Source organism: Elephantulus edwardii, unplaced genomic scaffold (assembly GCF_000299155.1).
Source record: "Elephantulus edwardii isolate Elephantulus edwardi_28Jun2011 unplaced genomic scaffold, EleEdw1.0 scaffold00155, whole genome shotgun sequence".
NCBI lineage: Eukaryota > Metazoa > Chordata > Mammalia > Macroscelidea > Macroscelididae > Elephantulus > Elephantulus edwardii.
In genome coordinates this window covers 4,264,808-4,284,444 of record NW_006399905.1, presented here as the reverse complement: position 1 = coordinate 4,284,444, position 19,637 = coordinate 4,264,808, and the positions used below count along the sequence as shown (strand labels likewise).

The window sequence follows — 19,637 nt, the reverse complement described above, 5'->3', positions numbered from 1 at the left end:
AGTGTATTTCTTATGCCGGATTGTTGTCACACATAAAATGCCTAATATATTCCTTTCAGACCATTCTTCCCCTCATCTGTTCCAGTGTAGTGTTCATTGTGTATCCACTCTTTTCCTATTCTTCTCCCAGCCTCCCATGGCAATCCTATTTTATAGCAGTGGTGTTTTGCCGTATTTGTCCTTTTGTCACTGAGATATTTCACTCAGCATAATGTTTACCCATGTTGTTTTATGAGTTTACTGTTCAATGCTGTATAATATTCCATTGTGTGACTATATCATAGATTTTCTATCCATTTGTTGATGGGTACTTTTTACCGTTGCACCTGTCTCTTTGGTATTGTGGATAACACAGCAATAAACTTGAGTGCGCATACATGATTCCTATCCTAATAGGATTATTTATTGGAAAGAAAATGTTATCAAAAGAGACTGCCTATGTTGGTTTTCTTGGAACTCTGAGGCTTAAAAAAGGCACAAGAGATCAAGATTTCATGGGTGTTACAGAAAGAAGTACTTCATTTAAAAAGTCAATGTTTGTTACTTAACTGGTTTTTTGTTTTAGTAATAGACGTTAATAATTTATTCACGTTTCTTTGTGAAGAAATATATGTACATATGCTGATGGACTATACAAATAAAATATCATCTATATTGTCTTCGTCTTATTCTTTCCTTGGTTTAGATATGTGTATTCCACATGCCTGCTTGTGTTAGGTATCAGTATTTGTGAAATAGAGCTAAGCAGCTGAAAGCTAGTCTCTTCTTTACCTTATGTCCTTACACCGGAATTTACTAGGGATTAACTCCCCTTCCTTCAGGTTGGAGGGACAGTTTGTCATACTGAATCAACCTTTAGAAATTATTCTATTTTGTTTCAAAATAGTAAACTGTGTTTTGAAGACTCAGGTACTGATAGATATTCTGTATTACCTTTTTCCTATCTGGTTTACCACAGACTGCATTTTGAATCAAACTTTATTTATGTAATAATATTGAAAAAGTGCAAGAAGGAAGCTCTGGTGGCCTAGTGGCAAGAAGCTGCACTGCAATCCCAGATGTGCCTGGTTTGAATTCACCAGATGCTCTGCTGGAGAAGGAGGGACAATCTCCTCCTGTACCAGTCAGATCTGATTTGATGGTACAATGCACAAAAAAATAAGAACATTAAAAAAAAAAAAGTCAAAGAGTGAAAGAGATGTGCCAATATTTTAAAATTTTTTTAATCTAGAATTTGTTTTTTCTCATTCTTGGAGGAGTATATGGGTATACTCCTTTATGCTTCAAATAAATCAGAGTGCAAAGTCAAACAGTAATGTTTTTATGACTATATCTGTTAAAGATGTACACAAACAATATTAAAAGCCCATTTAATTGAGATTGTATAGTGATCTTGTCTTTTTAAATAAATTTAGGGTTTTTTTTAAATAAAAATGGGTTTATGATGCCCCAGGAATACTTTTTTAAAGTTGATGAGGTGAATTTATAAATAAACTTTTTTGGAATATGTGGCCCCAATTGTTTCTAAACTTTCTTGTTAGGAAGGATGTTTAGGAAAGGTACTATCATGAAGGAGAATTTAGATAGGTGAAATGATGAGAGTTTGAATCTCTTTCACCCTGTAAATTGATTACCAGATCAGTTTAACAAAACACGAGTTAGTTCAAAATAAGCATGATTCGAAGTGTTTGAAAGAAGATAGGTCTTGTAGACAAGGCATTAACGGACTCCCAATCTGCATTCATTGAAATAAATGTCATAAATTGTTAACAGTGTCAAACAGGGCAAAATGTAATTTTCTATTTTTTTAATTACTAAAATTAACAGAATATGGTGCTAATTTCTGCAGTTACCATTTTCCTCCCTGAACACTAGACTTGATTTGTGTTCTTATTAACTTTGTCCTATAAATGACCTTGCAGGGAGAATGATTCTGGAGGCTAAGTGAAACAATGTCTATATTTTCTGAGGCTTCAGGCTAGGTTTTATTAATGTAATGTCTAAGATCTTTGAAGTTGTGACTTTACCAGGAAAATCATAATCTCCAAACCTTTATTCATAATGGGTATGACTTCCAGGGGGAACAGGATACCTGCTGTGCTAATTATTTCAATTATCAGCCACTACTAAAACACGTAATGGATTTTCTCTGCTTCCACAGGTAAAAAGCATGACATTACAGAACTTAATTCGGATGCTGTGAAGTTGATCTCCCACGCAACGCAGGAGCGTTTACGAGGCCTTCTAGAAAAACTAAGTGCAATTGCTCAGCATCGAATGACAACTTACAAGGTAAAAGAAATCATTAAAGAACTGCAAACTTCTGTCTTTCCTACTACTGTTTTGGCATGAATTCATAGCTGAACTATGTTTTTAAAGTGAGTAATTAAGGCATATTTCTTATTGGTGGAAATTCAAAGTCTTATGTCTAATTTGCCATATTGAGAATGGCAAAAACATGGCAAATAAAATTCAAATAGAGTTTAAGACAGTATCTGTATCATTGCAGCTTGAAGTCTGCATCTGCTGTGCCTCAGGCTTCTCTTCCTTAAGCTTTTGATTGGCAAGAAGTATTAGAAGGGGCTACTTTTATTCTTTTTACTAGTCTGTGCTCTGCCATTAGCTTGTTTCTATTAGTAAATTAAATTATTATAATGAGTATTAATACTGGTGCCACTTGTTAGTGCTATTGACTATCTTAATGTTAAAAAAAATCCCACCCATTCAAAAGAAAACTAAATATAAGAATAAGTTACTTTATTTGCTGTGCTGTGAACCAAATAATTTACAATCCCCAAGACTGAAAGCACTTGATACATTTGAGTTAGTTTTGGAGGAGAGCAAATGATCTTGTATTGAGCAATGAGTGAATATAAAGAAATGTTGACCACTCCCCCAATACCCCACCCTCGGAGTAAGAAATGTTCACGGCTAAATTTTGCTAAGTGATTAACCTTATGAGGTGTTAAATTTGTAGTGATAATCAGTGTCCTAGTGTCTTAGCCATAAGTTAAAAGGAATCCAAGGATCTCAAGCTACTACGCCTGCTCATTTCCCTGGAGGACCACATCTCCCCATCACCACTTCCTTTAGTACTCTGGAAGAATTGAATTGCATTTTGGTTTTGAACCGCGCTTGCATAAATCTTCATGAGCATTTGCTGGAGTACAAGCTCTGGACAAAACAAAAGCTGCTTATAGAAATGTGTTCATTTCTTCCAACTGCATTGTCCAATACATTGCCTTAAAATTTTATTTGTTATGGTCTTTTATATCCATAAAATTCAAAGTAATATTGCTACTTTCATTTCCAACTTTAGTTATTTGTGTCTTTTCTCTTTTTTCAATGCCAGTCCAGCTGAGGTTTGGGAATGTTCGCTGATCTTTTCAGAGAACTATTACCATTTGCTTCCTTGATTTTTTTCTTTTCTTTTTTGTTTTGTTCTCTATTTTGTTTACTTTCACTCAAAATCTTTGTTTTTATTTCGTTCCTTATGTTACCTTTTGGCTTGTTTTTATTCTACTTCCTGAAGAGATAGAACTTAGAGTACTGATTTTTGTTCTTTTTTTTTTTTAGATTTTTGTTCATTTTTAAACATAGATGTTTACAGCTACAAACTTCCCTCCAACCATAAGTTTTCTGTATTGCATCAAAATTAGTATTTTGTTTTTTTGCCTTTATTCATTTGTAAGTATTTTTTTGTATCCTGTGGGATTTATCCTTTCATCCATAGGTCTTTCAAAGAAATTTGGTTTAATTTCTATGTGTTTGTGAATTATATATTTTCCCTTATGTTGAGACTCAACTTCATTGCATTGTGGTTAGAGAAGTATGGATGATTTCAGCCCTCTGAAGTTTGATACTTGCTTTGTGTTTTGTGTGTACCTGTGGAATATTCTGTGTGCTTTGTTTGGGTAGCATGTTCAACATATGTCTGTTAGGTCTATCGATGTATTTTGTTGTTATATACTATTGAGACGGAACCAATTTATAACTGAGCCTCCAGTAGATTTTCAGAGCCAGTGTGGGAGGAGATAGCCCATCTTCTGCAGAGAGGCTGGTAGATTTGATGCACATGCCTGTGGGTTGGTAGCAAAGCTCAACACTAAGCCACAAGACCTCCTGAGGAGCCTTATATTGCAGTTCAAGTCTTCAGTTTCCTTATTAATCTTCTCTCTAGCTTTTCCCCATGGTCTTTTTAATCACTTGCGTCTGACAGCTGAACAATGAATAAGGATGACAGAAGAAGAATTGATGTCTTTGAGTGGTGGTGTTGAAAAAGAGCACTGCATATCCCATGAACTACCAAAATAAAGCAAATAGATAGGTCTTGGGGAAAGTGCTGCCAGAATGCTCTTTGGAGGCAAAGATGGTGAAATTTTATCTCATATATTCTGAGCATGTTGCAAGGAAAGGCTGTTCCTTGGAGAGGTATATGATGTTTGGAGAGGAAGAGGGTCGGCAAAAGAAAGGAAAATCACCAACGAGATGGGTTGACCCAGTGTGACGGCAGCAGTAGACTTAGATGTGTCGGAGATGATTAGGATAGCAGAAGATAAGATGGTTCAGATCATCGTAGAGTCACTATGAGTCAGATTTAACTTGACAGCCTAACTAGCATATTTTAGCTATTTGACTTGCATTTGAGAACTCTTTGCTTAAATTTTGTCAGTGTTTGTTTACTAGTCATACTACGTTGTTTGGTGTAGATTAGTGTTGGTACCCTGTCAGGGTTCTAAGATCCAGAAGAACAAGGCAAATCCCTTAGAGTTCCAGCTCCAACAGGGTTCACAGGATCATTTTTTTAACTTGGCATCAACCCAAACAGAAACTTATTTCACTGAAATGATAACATTTCATTCCTTCCATCTCCCAAACACTAATACTAACAAACTTTTGTCAGTGGTGGTTTCATATTCTATATATAGCATTTAAGTAGAATCACCCAACATACATTCTTTTATTTATTTTTTTAACTTAATTCATTTGCATGCTTTCAAGGTTCATTTATTTCCTAGCATGTATCAGAACCTCTTTTCTCTCTATATCTGTATAGTCATATTTTCACAGATATGTGTATGTGTGCGTGTATATATTTTACATTCATCTGTTCGTGAACATTTGGATTATTTCCATCTTTTGGTGATTGTAAATGATTCTGCGATGAGTTGGTACACAGGTGACTCTGAGTTTCAGCATTCAGGTCTCTTTCTATCTATGAGTGGAAATTCTAGGCATTATGATAATTCTGTGTTGTAACTTTCAAGAACTGCTGAATTATTTTTCACAAAATGGTACCCATTTTTTGGTATTTGTATGGAATTTCTTTTTTCCCATCTTTTTACTTTCAAGCTGTTTGTGCCTTGGCCTTTAAAGTGAGTCTTTTATAAGTAATGTGTAGTTTGTTGATCATGATTTTCTTGTCCATTCTGCCATTCTCTGCTTTTAATATGAGAACTTACTTACATTTAATGTAATTAATGATAGGGGAAAACTCTTGCCATTTTGCTATTATATACCTCTTAGGCTCTTTATTTTCTTTATTTCTGTCCTCTTTTGTATTTAGTTGAATTTTTTTGTACATTATTTGAATTCCTTTTATCTTTTTCCGCGTATAGTTTTTAGGGTAGAATTTTTTTTTAAGTGTTTATAACTGGCATCCTTAATTTACATTTATTCTCCCAACTTTTGAAGTCTGAAATTGACCATATACGCAGTTAAGATGCGTTAATAGTAATTGATGCAAGAGTTGGAAACAAAGTTATGTGCCATCTAGTAGACCTGACTGTTCTGAGACCCTGTGAACAGTGGCTTTGACCCTTCCCCTTTCCTGAGCCAACCTCACCATCACTTACACTCCTGCTCCCCCTGCCACCGTCACTATGTCTATCCATCTCATCCAGGGTCTTCCAGTCTTGTGCTAACACTCAACCCTTCTAATCATGATATCCTTCTCCAAGGATTGATCTCTCCTGGCCCCATGCCCAAAGTCTGTAAGATGGAGTTTCAAAATCCTTGCCACCAAAGAGCAACCTAGTTTCACCCTCTTCAGGGCAGACCTGCTTATTCTCTTGGCAGTTCATGGTATGTTCAATACTTTTTTCCAGCTTCATCTTGGTAGTTGGAAATTATGGAGTTGTTTACAGAAATGAGGCTGGAAAGTAAATAATTGAATTTAATACATTTAGTAATTTATTCTGCAAGTACCTTTTTTAAGAAGCAGTGATTATGCACATAGACCTCAGCTGATAGACTACATAGATGTCAGAGTGAGTATATCTGTGAAAAGAATCATTGGAGAGGCTCAATATCAGCATTCAGAAGCAGGCCAGGTGCTATCTATGTGGCCAACCATCAATTACTCAGGTGCAAGTTTAAATTGAAGTTGAAGAAAATGAAAACACATTCACAAGAACCAAAATATGACCATGAGTCTTCCCCGTGATTTCAACAGTGGCACCAGATAGGACAGGGTTCAGATCTGTTGTTCATAGGGTCGCTATGAGTTGTAGTAGACTCTAGGGCTCCTAACAGTAACAACGGTGTCATTTAAGGAGCTCTGGCAGTGCAGAGCATTATGTTTTGAGCAGCTAACCATTGGTCAGTGATTGAAATCCAGCAGCTGCTCCTCTTGATAGAGATGGGCAGTTGGTCTCCCCCATAAAGATTGACAGCCTTGGAAACCCAATAGAGTGAAGAGTAACTGTGAATCATCCTTCATGATAGTGTGGTTTTAGTTTCAAATGCTGCCAGTTTAGCTTGTCCGACATATAGGTGCTCTCTCAACCCAAAGGCGAATGACTTGAGTCCACCAGTGGATCTGCGATGGAAAGATGGTCCGTTTTCTCTGTGCAGTTTGCAGCCTCAGAAAGTCTACTGGAGAGTCAGCTTTGAGACAGTTCTGACTCCCTAGCAATGAGTGAGTGAGAGTGAAGGAACATGCATCAAGTTTCCCTGCACACTTATGCCTCCTCTTTTTAAACTTCTTCTCACAAATTACATCTTCTAACTAGTGTCTCCATCAACATAGATTTATAAGTACCAGCTGCTCTGTTGACATAGCCTGTAGAGTGTTTCTCTGCTAACGATACGGATGTGTGTATTTGGTAGTTCAAATCCACTGAGGGACAAAGCTAGGCTATTTCTATCTGTTAAAATTTATAGCCTCACAATTCCAGTGGAGAGCTTCTGTTGAATGAGTTTGAACTGCCTCAACAGTAATGAATGAGTAAGTAGTTGCTATTGTTATGCATTTGTCTTTAATCATGTGCCTGTAGAATCAGCTTTATATTTCTTTATATGGGCTTTGAGGTCCTGTTTGGTATCCCTTCAACCTGAAGGATTCTCTTTAACATTTCTTCCAAGCTAGGTCTGCCAGTAAAAAACAACTTTAACTTTCTTGAAAATACAGGAATGTCTTCATTTCTTCATTGTTGAAGAGTAGTTGTGCCAGGAGTAGAATTCTTGGATGACAGTTTTTCTCTTTCAGCACTTTATAAATGTTATCCCACTTCCTCTGGAATCTGTGGTTTCTGATGAGAAATTGGCTGTGAGTTTTATTGAGGATCTTTGGTACATAATGAATCACTTTTCTCTTATTGATGTTAACATTCTCTCTTTGCCTTTAAATCTTGACAATTTGATTATAACGCTTCTTCATGAGAATCTCTGGGTTTATTCCGTTTGGAGTTTGTTGAGGTTTTTTTATGTTTAAGTAAAATTTCAGAAATTTATGGTCATTATTTCTGCAGATCTTCTCTCCGGCCCTTTCTCTTTGCTCTTCATGCAGTCCCTTAAGATGTACACTGGTCTGTGTGTTCGTGTCTCACATATCCCATAGGTGCTATTTATTCTTTTTTCTTCTCAGACTGGAAAATTTCACTTGTCATGTCTTCAGTTTGCTTGATTCTTAGATCTGTTCAATTTGGAATTTTTAATTTCAGTTCTAGTTTTCTAGTGACTTTTTCATTTACATTCTTTGTGTTTTCCATCCTAGAATTTATAATCATTCCTTTTATAATTATCTTGATTTATATGTCATTTTTCTGATATCCTTTTTTTGTGATTTCTGTTAGCTCTTTGACTTATGTTAAAGCCTATTTTTAAGTCATGACAAATCTACTGTCAAGAACTGTTGTCAGGTTTTTGATTGGGTTTTGTTTTTTTCTCCTCATATACCAATATATTTTGTCTTTGTCATTGACATTGTGTTGTAACTGATTCTCAAAACTATAAATTGCATGAAAGGAGATTTTTCACCTCTCTTCCTCAGAGCTGTGGTGGATTTGAACTACCAGAGGGGCATGACTTTGGGTTAGCACTACAACTCCCTATGAACCATGAAATCCTGAAGCTTCTCTATGGTTACTGGTATATATTAAAGGACTGTAATGTATCTTCAGTAAGCTAACACCTAGCAGCAAGATCAAAAGTTCTAGACCACACATTTCATGTGCTACTTCTTTTCTTATCTCAGTTTATGGGCTGCGATTAATTAGAGAGGTATATCTACCCAGGTGAGAAATTACCAAGAGCAAATGGATGTCCAGAGTAAAGAGATGATGAACTTTCTGCTTTTAATAACAGAATTTTGCTTTGGGGAAACTCATAAAGTAGAATTCCCCATACTGCACAGATAAATAAATCCTGTCAAGGATGAACTGAAACCTAAGGTCATGTGTTTCACATCTTTTGATTCAAAGATTATTAGAATCAAAATCTATATAATAAGTAATTTTGAGCTAGGTTGAAATATAAGTAAATACAATTTCTGTCTAGGGAATCTGGTGGCCTACGAGTACTGGTGGCATAGTTGATAGAGAGTTATGTTGCTAACCTCAAAAGGATGACTCTGGTGTTTTGAATCCACCTGTTGCTTTGCAGGAGAAAGATGGACAGTCTTCTCTTGTACTGTTAACAGCCTCTCAAAAACTCACTGGAGAGTCAAATGTTAGTTCCAGTTTGACAGCAGTGAATTCTAGTTTGATGTTTGATTTTTGTTTGAAGAAGGATTATAATGTAGATGCCTTCCTATATGTGCAAATCTCGACAGTGTCATTAACTTTATTAAGGTTGGGATATGTGTGTATGTGTGTATTAGAAGGGAGGTTGGAGGTAGATGGAGATGAACAAGGAAAAAATTTTGTGGAGCTCCCCCAGTAGAAGGATACCTGTACTATTTCCTTTACTTAAAATTCCTTTGGTGTCCTTGGTCTGGGTTAATGTCTTTTTATTCATATTATTAAGGTGTCTATGTTTTAGAGGCCCGAACACTCCAAAGCCCTGATTTGCTTGGTAGGCAGCACTGCTGAGTGTTCTATAAGGAGTTGTGCAGCTAACCCAAAGAATGTGCGTCCAGTCGTTCGAATCTACCATTGACTCAGGAGGCAGAAAGATGGGCAGTTGCCTCCCATGTGTTTTCCAGCCTTGAAATCCCAACTGATGGTCAGCTATAGTTGATTCTTCCTGGATGGTAATATTACAGAATCTGTTGGTACTTGAGGACTTTCAGTAGACCAACAGGGTAGACACAAAGAAAAAGAATAAGGTTAGGGCCACTGTTGTTTAAATCAGATGGATACTTATGACTAGTAAAGGCATTCATTGGCATAATAATATCTAAAATAAGAAAAATAAATCTGGAAATATCAGAGGTAGTTTTATCTGAATTAAGTCTAGAAAAGTTGTCATATAAGAGTGAAATTGAGTTATAGCCTCTGTCCCCTTTACACTTAGTGGTTGTTGTACTTTTGAAATTAAATCCTGTTGACAAACTTTCTCCACAGCATATGAACACAATAATGGCAAAGAAACTTCCAAAGGAGTTGCACGATTTGGTGGGTGGAGAGAGGGGGAAGAATCTGGCAGGGACCTGAAAAGATTGGGTCATGATGGGCAAGGTCCAGTGGTGACTGATTTTATAAAACATAATGCATGGGAATGATTGTATGACACACAATATGAATGAAGAATAGTGTGAAACACAATGTGACAAACTTTGTGAGCAAACCGATATAAAATTTTTGAAAAGAGGAAGAAGAGAAATAAAGCTGAAAAAAAAATCAGTATTTAAATTTCATTTATACCTCTATGGTTGATCTAGACTTTATTCCATATTCTATCTTGTGTTATTTAACTTTGAACGAGTTTATGTGGGAGGGAATGGGGGGAAAAGGTTTGTGAATTATTTTCTGTATTAAACTAGAAATAAAATAGCACTACTACAAGCTTGTTCCTTAAACTTTGTAGTATCATTTTGTTTTATTGTTGTTGTTAATTTCCATCGAGCACGACTCATAAAGACCCATGAACAAAAGGCCTGAAGCCTTTCTATAATTATCGTCATTTCTCCAAGTTCATAGAATTTTCAGAGGTATGTGGTTTAGGAAGTGGATGCCACTCCTGCTTCCAAACCTTTCTTAAACTGGGAGCTCCACCAAAACCGTCCATCATGGACAGCCATTGTGGCATTTGACCCCAAATGGCACAAAGTTCAGCATCACAGCAAACCCAGATTACCTCAGTGCAACAAATTGACACAGGAGTGCTATACAACTTAGAAGTCTGTTCCTCCAAAATAAAGTAACACTAGGTCCTTGGGACCAACCAACCCGTAAATACAAGGGAGATATTTTATACACACACACACACACACACACACATAAACAAAAGGTCTGAAGCCTTACTATAACTATTATCATTTCTCCAAGTTCATAGAGTTTCCAGAGGCTTGTGGTTTAGGAAGTGGGTGCCATTCCTGCTTCCAAACTTAAATCAGTCTGGGAATTCCATCAAACACTGCCCTTGATGAGTAGCCATTATTGTGTTTGGTACACCTCTGGCACAGTTGTTCCATTATGACATTTGAAACCCAGATTGCACAAGAATCAGTGTCACAGCAAACCCAGATTACTTCATCACACCAAATTGGCCAGAGTGCTGTATGTATGACTTAGAAAAAACGTTCCTCCAAAATGTAGTAACAAGGAATTAAAATATAATCCCTCAGGCCCGATTTTTAAATATAAGGGCCCCCAGGAGGTCTTGTTGACTCTAAACAAGAGGCTTAGATAAAAATAACCAAACAGTCTACACAGATCATCAACCAAAACAGAGCACAATCTTACAGACTCCAGCTGCTTCATCCAACTCCAAAATGGAGACAAGGGCTTTGGCAACCCTATAAGAACTGTTGGCCTTCTTCTAAGTTCATAGAGCCTCCACAGGCATGTTTAGGAAGTAGATGCCACTCCTGCTTTCAAGCCTCAGTGAGCGCTACCAAACATTGTCAACCACATGTAACCATTATGGCACGCCATTTGGTATCATAGAATCAAAAGTTACTTCAATACAGAGAAAGGACAGAAGAGGGCTGTACCACATAGGAGAATGTTCATATCAAAGATAAAAAAAAAACAAAACCCAACACGCCCGAAAGTTGCAGGTCCAAGGCCCAAATGAATTTTCAAAGAAACCAGGCCTGCACTCTGGGCTCTCATTGGCCAAAAAAGAGGCTTCCAGCTAATCAAATGCTCCAGAGCCAGAGCAGAAGGGGGAAAAAGCTAAAAACTCACCCCTTTAAGGCAACATTAATTTCCAAAGACCCAAAATATCATTTTAATATCATTTAATACCAACAATTAAAATTAGTTTAAAAATTGTGGTTGGCCCTCCATCCAAGGAACAAAAGTCTACCTCTGTTCACCTTGATCAACAGAAAGGAGAGATTGAAATAGGAGGAGGAGGATATGGAACGGATGGAGTTACCTCCATGAACGACTTCTTTTGACATTAAGGCCAGACCTGGATGGTACCTGATAGAAGGTACCATCATTGATCAAAGATGGTAATCAGAAGGGGGCAAAATATGTAAGAGTAGTGAGCTTCAGATTCTCATGAATACTGGACATACTGGAGCCATGATGCTACTTGAATCCCTGAAACTGTTGCCTTTAGAATCTTTAAAACTTAAACCACAAAGATTCCTGAAGACACCTTAAAATTGGACAGTTTGTTGTTATTGGATTGGCTCTAACCCATAAAGATTGTGTGTATAATAGAATGAAACACTCCTGATCACTTGGCCATCCTCACAGTTGCTGCTGTGCATGTGAGCCTATTGTTGCAGCCATTGTTGTTGGTATTGCTAGGTGCTTCCAAGTCAAGTACAACTCAGAGACCCACTGAATGGCCATCCGAAACCTTGTGCTATCCTGTGCCATCCATATCATCTCAAACACACTTGAGTGCATTGCCAAAGTCACCATTTCAATCCATCTCATTGCGGGGGTTGGGGTGGGGGTGGGGAATCTTCCTTTTATTTTCTGTCTTTCCAAGCATAATGTCCTTTTCCAAGGCATAGCCTTAACCTAGTGACATGTCCAAAATATGAAAGATGAAGCTTTGTTATCCCTGCCTACAAAAAGTATTCTGGCTGCCTTTGTTATCCCTGCCTACAGAAAGTACTCTGGCGGAGCCCCCTCCAAGACATCTCTATTTATTTTGATAATCCATGGGACGTTCAGTACTTTTCTTCAGCATCAGTACTCAAAGCCATCAATTCTGTCATCCTTGTTCATTGTCCGGCTCTCTGATGTGAGTAGGTGATTATTTAGGAAGACTGTGACCTCAATCATGCATACTTGACTCTTCAAACTGACGTCATTTCTCTTCAGCATTTTGGAGAGGTTCTTGATAACTTACTTACACAATTCAATACATATTTTCTTTTTAAATGAGATTTTAATGAAAGTTTTTAGAGAACTTGGATTTCCATTCATTCATTCTTACACGTTTTCTTCCCTAACCCACCCCCCTTCGCTTTTTACTTTGAAGAGAAAAAAAATTCTTTCATTGTACAATTCCCCACCCTCACCCCAGTCCACTTTGCTATGCAGCTCTTATTCAGGACTATTACCATACAAATATACCTAATCATATATTTCTTTTAAACAGTTCTTTCCCTCATCTGTTTCCAGTGTACCTTTTTTATTCCTTCTTTTCTTAGTTTTCCCCCAACCCCGATGTCAGTCCTGTTTTACAACAGTGGCTATTAAGTGGTATTTGTCCTTTTGTAACTGAAATATTTGACTAAGCATAATGTCCTCCAGGGTCACCCATTTTTGTATAATATTTCATGAGTTCCTTATTTTTCAGTGCTGCATAGAATTCCATTATGTGAATATACCACAGCTTCTCCATTCATTTGTTGATGGGCACCTGGGTTGTTTCTATCCCTTTGCTATTGTGAACAACACAACAATAAACATGGGTGTGCAACTAATTCAATATATCTTAAAAGCTGGTATCCAAGGTTGTTGATTGTCGATGCACAGGAGATGAAATCATTGACAACTTCAATCCTTTCCTCATCTATCATAATGTTGACTGTTGGTCCTGTGGTGAGGACTTTTGTTTTCTTGATGTTTAATATAATCCATATCAAAGGCTATATAGTTCTTGATCTTCTGCAGCAAGCATTTCATATCCTTCTCCCTTTCAGCAACCAAAGTTATCTCATCTTCCTCCAATCCTGATGCTACATTCTTTATAGAGTTGTGGCTTTGTGAATTACTTGCTCAGCGTACAATTGAATAGTTTTGGAGAAAGGATACAAACCTTCATTTTAAACCATGCAGTATTCCCTTTCTCTGTCTGGACAACAGCTCCTTGGTCTAGGTATGAATTTTATATTGGCACGTTTAAGTATTCTGGTATTCTTCCAAATGTTAGCCATAATTTGTTAGGATCCACACAAGTGCCTTCTCATAGTTAATAAAGCACAAGTAGACATCCTTCTGTTATTCTGTGCTTTAAGCCAGGATCCATCTGATGTCAATGATCATAACCCTGGTACCACAGCCTCTTCCAAAGCCAACTTGAACTTCTGGAAGTTCCCTTTCAAGGTACTGTTTTAGTCGTTTTGAATGATTTTTCAACAGTATTTTGCTTGCATGAGATACTAGGGTAGTTTAATTAGGGAAAAATATCTGCCTTGAATGATACTCTTTTAAAAAGTATCCCATGTGTAGTTAAATTGATAATAACAACACAAAGGGTAGATAGGAATCTTAGAGGGCAGTGAATTTATGTTAATTTGAGGGCAATTTAGAAAAGGAGAATGAGAATTGTAGCACAACCTAAAAGTATAATCATTGTCGCTAAGTGGTGCATGTGGGAGCTATTGATTTATGGTTTGCTATGTATATTCACAACAGTGTCAAAATAAATACAATTTAGGAGAAAGGAAAGACTGACTGACTTAAGACACACATTCATCTTACTCATTAATATGTCAAAGAATATCCATTTCTAAATGAGATTATAACCACAGGAATAAGGGCTAAGATTTATTGCACGTATTTTTTATTGACACAATTCAGTCTATAATAGTATTTGATATCTAAAATGTATTAAAAACTTTTACACTTTAACAATGCATAAAGAACTAAAAATTGGGCAAAGGGCTTGGACAGACTCTTTACCAAAGCAGACATTCAGGTGACCAAATAACACATGCAAAGACATTGACTGTAATTGGCTATTAAAAGAACTGTTGATATAGAATTGATTCAGACTTACAGAAAGTAGAAATGTGCTGTAGGGTATCAAAGCAATGAGTCTTTACAGAATCAGACTCTCTTAGCTTTCTCCATAGGACTGCTGGGAGGTTTGAGAACAACCAGTCTTGGTTCTTCAAAATGCTATCACCATTGTATCACCAGGGCTCTGGTGGCCTAGTGGATAAGAAGTTGTACTGCCAATCCAAAGGCAGGCAGGCACTTCACATGTTCTAGCTGCCCCACAGGAGAAAGATGGGGCAATCTGCTCCCAGGGGTTTTACAGCCTTTCCAGGTAGGATTTGTTTCCACATCTGGAACTGAGTCGTAGCTGCCCCTCCAGCAGATTTTCAGAGGTTGTCAATGGCATAGGAAGCGATTGCCTGTCTTTCTCTTGTGAAACTACTGGTGGATTCAAACCACCAGAGAGGCGTAGCCTTTGTGTTAGTGGTGCAGCTACCTACAGAAGGGAAAATGAGTTGTCATATCAAGTTGGGAAAGAAAGAAAAAAAACCAACATTATTTAGATTTTGTAAAACTACTCTTATTTGAGTTGTCATATCAAGTGGGGAAAGAAAGAAAAAAAAGACATTATTTAGATTTTGTAAAACTACTCTTATTAAGGATGACAGAAGAAGAGTCTTGAATATACCATGGACCATTAGAAAAACAAATAGGTCTGTTCATGGAGAGGGTAAAACCAGGTCTCTCCATGGAGGCTAGGATTTTGAAGTCTCATCTCACATACATGGCCAGGAGGGACCAGTCCTTGGGGAAGGACATCATGCTTGGCAGGGTAGAAGGACAGCACAGAGAGGAAGACTCCAGATGAGGTGGTTTAATACAGTAACTATGGCAATGCGGGTAGGTGGGTCAGAGTCAGGGAGACTGGCTCGGGACAAGGCAGGCTTCCAAGCTGTACACAGGGTCACTGAGTCACAGGCGATTTGATTGCACATGAGAACAACAACAAACTACTCTTACCCTCTATTAGAGTACACTACTATTAGAATAAATGGAAGAATGTGAATAAATTAAGACAAGTAGTTCTACTTATTCATTAGGCTTTCATTTATAGATTGTGTACTTGGTTGCTTTGACAACAGTTTCTCTCAAATTCACTGTTTAAGGAATTCATCAAAACAGCATTTCAGGATTTTATTAATTACCGTATTATCTTATGTTTTATTTTGACAGTGGTTGTATTCTCTTGTGAAAGTTAGAACGCTCCAACAGTGGAAACCCGGGTGATAACGCTCATCCTTGTTAGATCTCTCAGTGATCTAATTATTTCTTGCTTTTTGGGGTTTTTTCCACCCCCCTAAGATTTAATTATTTCTACTAGAGTCTGTTGCAGATGGACAGTAATCTAAATAAAAAGACTTAGATTACAGGTTGATGGTACATTCTCTTGCTTTCTACTTCCTGCTGTTATGATCTGCTTGGCTTAATTACCTTTAAAAAAAAAACAGGAACACTCATGATTTTTAAGGGGAAATCTTTATGAAACTTATGTGCTTACACATATCCAAAAATTTCAAGGATGATTCAAATGTATTTTTTTAAACAAAATTACCTTCTGAAAATTGAGGTTGGTATGTATTTTAGTGTTATTCTCTTTAATTGAAGGGGCTAAGCCAGTCTGGAGGAGGAAGATAAGGTAGTAAATAGTCTGGAACAATTTATAACTTGGAAAGTCTGTGGCCAAGTCTACTCTGTTCTACAGAGTCACCATGAATGAGAATTATCTCAATAACAATGAGTTAACATATTAATTTATAATGTATTACCCATGATCAAGATATGAATTTGTGTATGTTTTTCCCCACAGACCAGTGAAAACTACATCTTGTCTAGTGATACCAGATCACAGCTCAAGTTTCTTGAAAAGCTGGATCAATTGGAGAAACAGAGAAAGGATTTAGAAGAAAAAGAAATGTTGTTTAAAGCAGCCAAGGTAAGGGCCTCCATGACTACAAGTAACAAGGGCCTTCTGGGGAGGGCAGAATTGGTTTTGTTCTTGGCTGACCTTTTTGGTTTTATTGAGATTTCTTCTTTCTCTGGAGCTTTCCTTAAAATGAAATTACTGATAGAACCACAGACAAGGTAGTATGGTAAAGTGACCTGCCATTAATTTAATTTAATGAGACATAATTTGGTCTTCTCACTCTTGTTCTCTGTGTTCCCCATCATGTTTATGACCTTGAAATAATCCGCAAATTTTTATTAACTGCATGTGACCTTCCAAGTTAAGTACTTTGTAAAATTTCCAGGTTCATTTTTTTGGAATATAATTTGATATGTGAATAATAATAATAATAATAATATATGCCTGATAATAATAAGAGACTAAATTTTGGGAAGTGATTAGTAAAATTATGGGTAAAATTATAAGCAATTAGGATTATATGAAACCAAGTATAAGATGGGGAAGAAATGGGTTAGAGTTTTGTAAAAATTATAAATACATTTATTATTATCCTTCTCCCTTTTGAGCCATTTTCTTGACTATTTTCACCCTATCTAGTGATGGAGTGAAAACTAATTTCATGTCATTTGTACCATACTTCTTTACAGGCTTGGGGTTCCTCAAAACGTCTTAAAGGCCATCAGAGTCTTTTAGACTTTATTTTTCATTTTAATCACCGTCATTTTAATTTCTCATTTTTTGACAGCCTCTCCTTTTATAGCATTTGTTTTGAATGCTCTAATTTATTGGAAATAATTTAAAACAAAATAATCTTACTAAAACTATACAAAGAATTCTCGTTCTCTTTCTTAGATGACTACATTTCTTCTGGAAACTTTTTTTTTAGTTCAAGATAATACTTAGAGACCAATAAAAAAGTATAGAGTATGCCTATTGCTACTAGAATGTCATTGCTTGTAGATCCTATTAATAGAAACATCTAGGCAATATATATATATATGTCCATACACATATCAGTATATACACAAAAGACGTATGTAACTATTTCTGTATCTTTCTGTGTTGTTGTTGTTGTTGTTGTGTCTAGTCCAGCACCTCTCATAGCGACCCTATGAATAAAAAGCCTGTTGCCTTTCTGTAACTGTTGACACTTATCAGAGTTCACAGTTTCCAGAGGCATATTGTTTAAGAAGTAGATGCCGTTCCTGCTTCCAACATAGTGTACATAGTAGTGTAAAAGCATGAGTTCATATTGAGATCTCCCATCTAATGCTATAGGGTTCTTTATACTCTCTGCCTTTTCACATTTATTCAGCTCTCTCTAATAGTCATATACTTGATTCCTTTTATCTCTATTGTATTTGCTTTTCATCTAAATAGATTTATTTTTTAAATCAATCCATTTATTGTTGACCAATGCAACTTCTCTTCCAGAATTGCTGACTTCTTTATCTTCTGTTTGCTACTGTTTACACTCTTTCCCCCCAATCTTTAGTCCATTGCCAGTGTACTTGAACATCATCCCCGTTGGTCCATGCCTTGGCAAGGCTTTCCAGCCCCCACCATCTTGCATTCTTGACAGTTGGCATACACCTTGATGTGCCCTAGCTCTCTTACAAGGATATGAGGTCTGCCTCTTTGACGCCTACACCTAGCAGGCTGCTGTCTACATGTTCTGCAGCTGTACCCTCCATGCCAACCCTTCTTTTGCAGTGAAAAGAAAAAGGAGATGAAAGTAGAAGAGACTAATTTTGTGCCCTCAGGTACTATAAGGAATCACACAGCCATTGTTATGAAGTAGTTTGCTGGCTTTTTATTTCAGCAGCCTTTAAATAGTTAGTTATTTTTGGATTGAATATACTTGCTTTCAGTCTTTCTCAGCATTTCTTCCTTTACCAGTTTCTCTGCTTGCTGGTTTTGGTTGCCTTCTCTGTCTGCTTTCCCTCTTAGAGTAAATTGCTAACCTAGCCCAGTTTGGAACTCTCCATTCATAGGACTTACTGCCTAGTTGACATTTCCAGTTATTGGTATGTACCATCCAAGTGACTTTGTTGTTGTTCTTATTGTTGTTATGTGCCATCGAGTTGCTTGCAACTCATAGTGACCCTGTGTACAAGAGCCCTAAATGCCGTTCGATCCAGTGCCAACCTAGCCATCTCAAAGGCACTCACTCCCACCACTCCAGTCACGGAATCGATCATCTCATCGAAGGTCTTCCTCTCCTGCATGATCCCTCCACTCTGCCAAACATGATGTCCCTCTCCAAGGACCATCCCTCCTTGCAACACGCCCAAAGTATGTCAGACGAAGCTTAAGAATCCTTGAATCCAAGGAGCATTCTGGCTTCACCCTCTCCAGCACAAACCTGTTTGTTCTCCTAGCAATCCATGGTCTACTCAACACTCTTCTCCAGCACCACAGCTCAAAGGCATCAATTCTCTTTCTGTCATCCCTATTCACTGTCCAACTCTCCGATGCATAGCATGTAATTGCGAAGACTATAGCCTGGATCAGCTGCACCTTAGTCTCCAGCCTGACATCGTTGCTCTTCAGTACTCTTGAGAGGTCCCTCACAGCTGACTTTCCCAATGCAATTCTTCTTCTGATTTCCTGGTTGCTATTACCAAGAGTGTTGACTGTGGAGCCAAGTAAACTAAAACTGTTAACTATCTCAATCTCTTCACCATCCATACTGATGCTGCCAGTTGACTTTGTTTTCTTGATGCTCAGCTTCAATCCATATTGAAGGCGGCAGTCCTTGATCTTCTGCAGCAAGTGCTTCAGGTCCTCCTCAGTTTCAGCAAGCAGGGTTGTGTCATCCACATAATGCAGGTTGTTGATGACTCTTCCACAAATCCTGATGCCACATTCCTCTTCGTACAGCCCAGCATCTCGGATGATCTGTTCTGCATAGAGATTGAAAAGGTGTGAAGACAAAATACATCCCTGATGGACCTCTTTCTTGATTTTGAACCATGTAGTGTCTCTTTGCTTCGTTCTGACGACTGCCTCTTGGTCCAAGTATAGGTTTCACATTGTTGTTGTTGTTGTTGTTATGTGCCATCGAGTCGACTGCGACTCATAGTGACCCTATGTACAACAGCCCTAAACTCCGCTCTGTCCTATGCCAATCGCACTGTCTCTGACAC

General features: G+C 37.4%; 1 protein-coding gene across 1 annotated transcript in view; it reads left to right on the top strand.

Annotated features, from left to right (window-relative positions):
* Positions 1-19,637, top strand: part of TAF4B (TAF4b RNA polymerase II, TATA box binding protein (TBP)-associated factor, 105kDa) — a 152,775-nt gene that overhangs the window by 83,862 nt on the left and 49,276 nt on the right. Inside the window, exons 12-13 of the mRNA XM_006895046.1 lie at positions 2,162-2,292; positions 16,390-16,515. Coding sequence (XP_006895108.1) covers positions 2,162-2,292; positions 16,390-16,515 — 257 coding nt within the window. The remainder of the gene's footprint in view (positions 1-2,161; positions 2,293-16,389; positions 16,516-19,637) is intronic.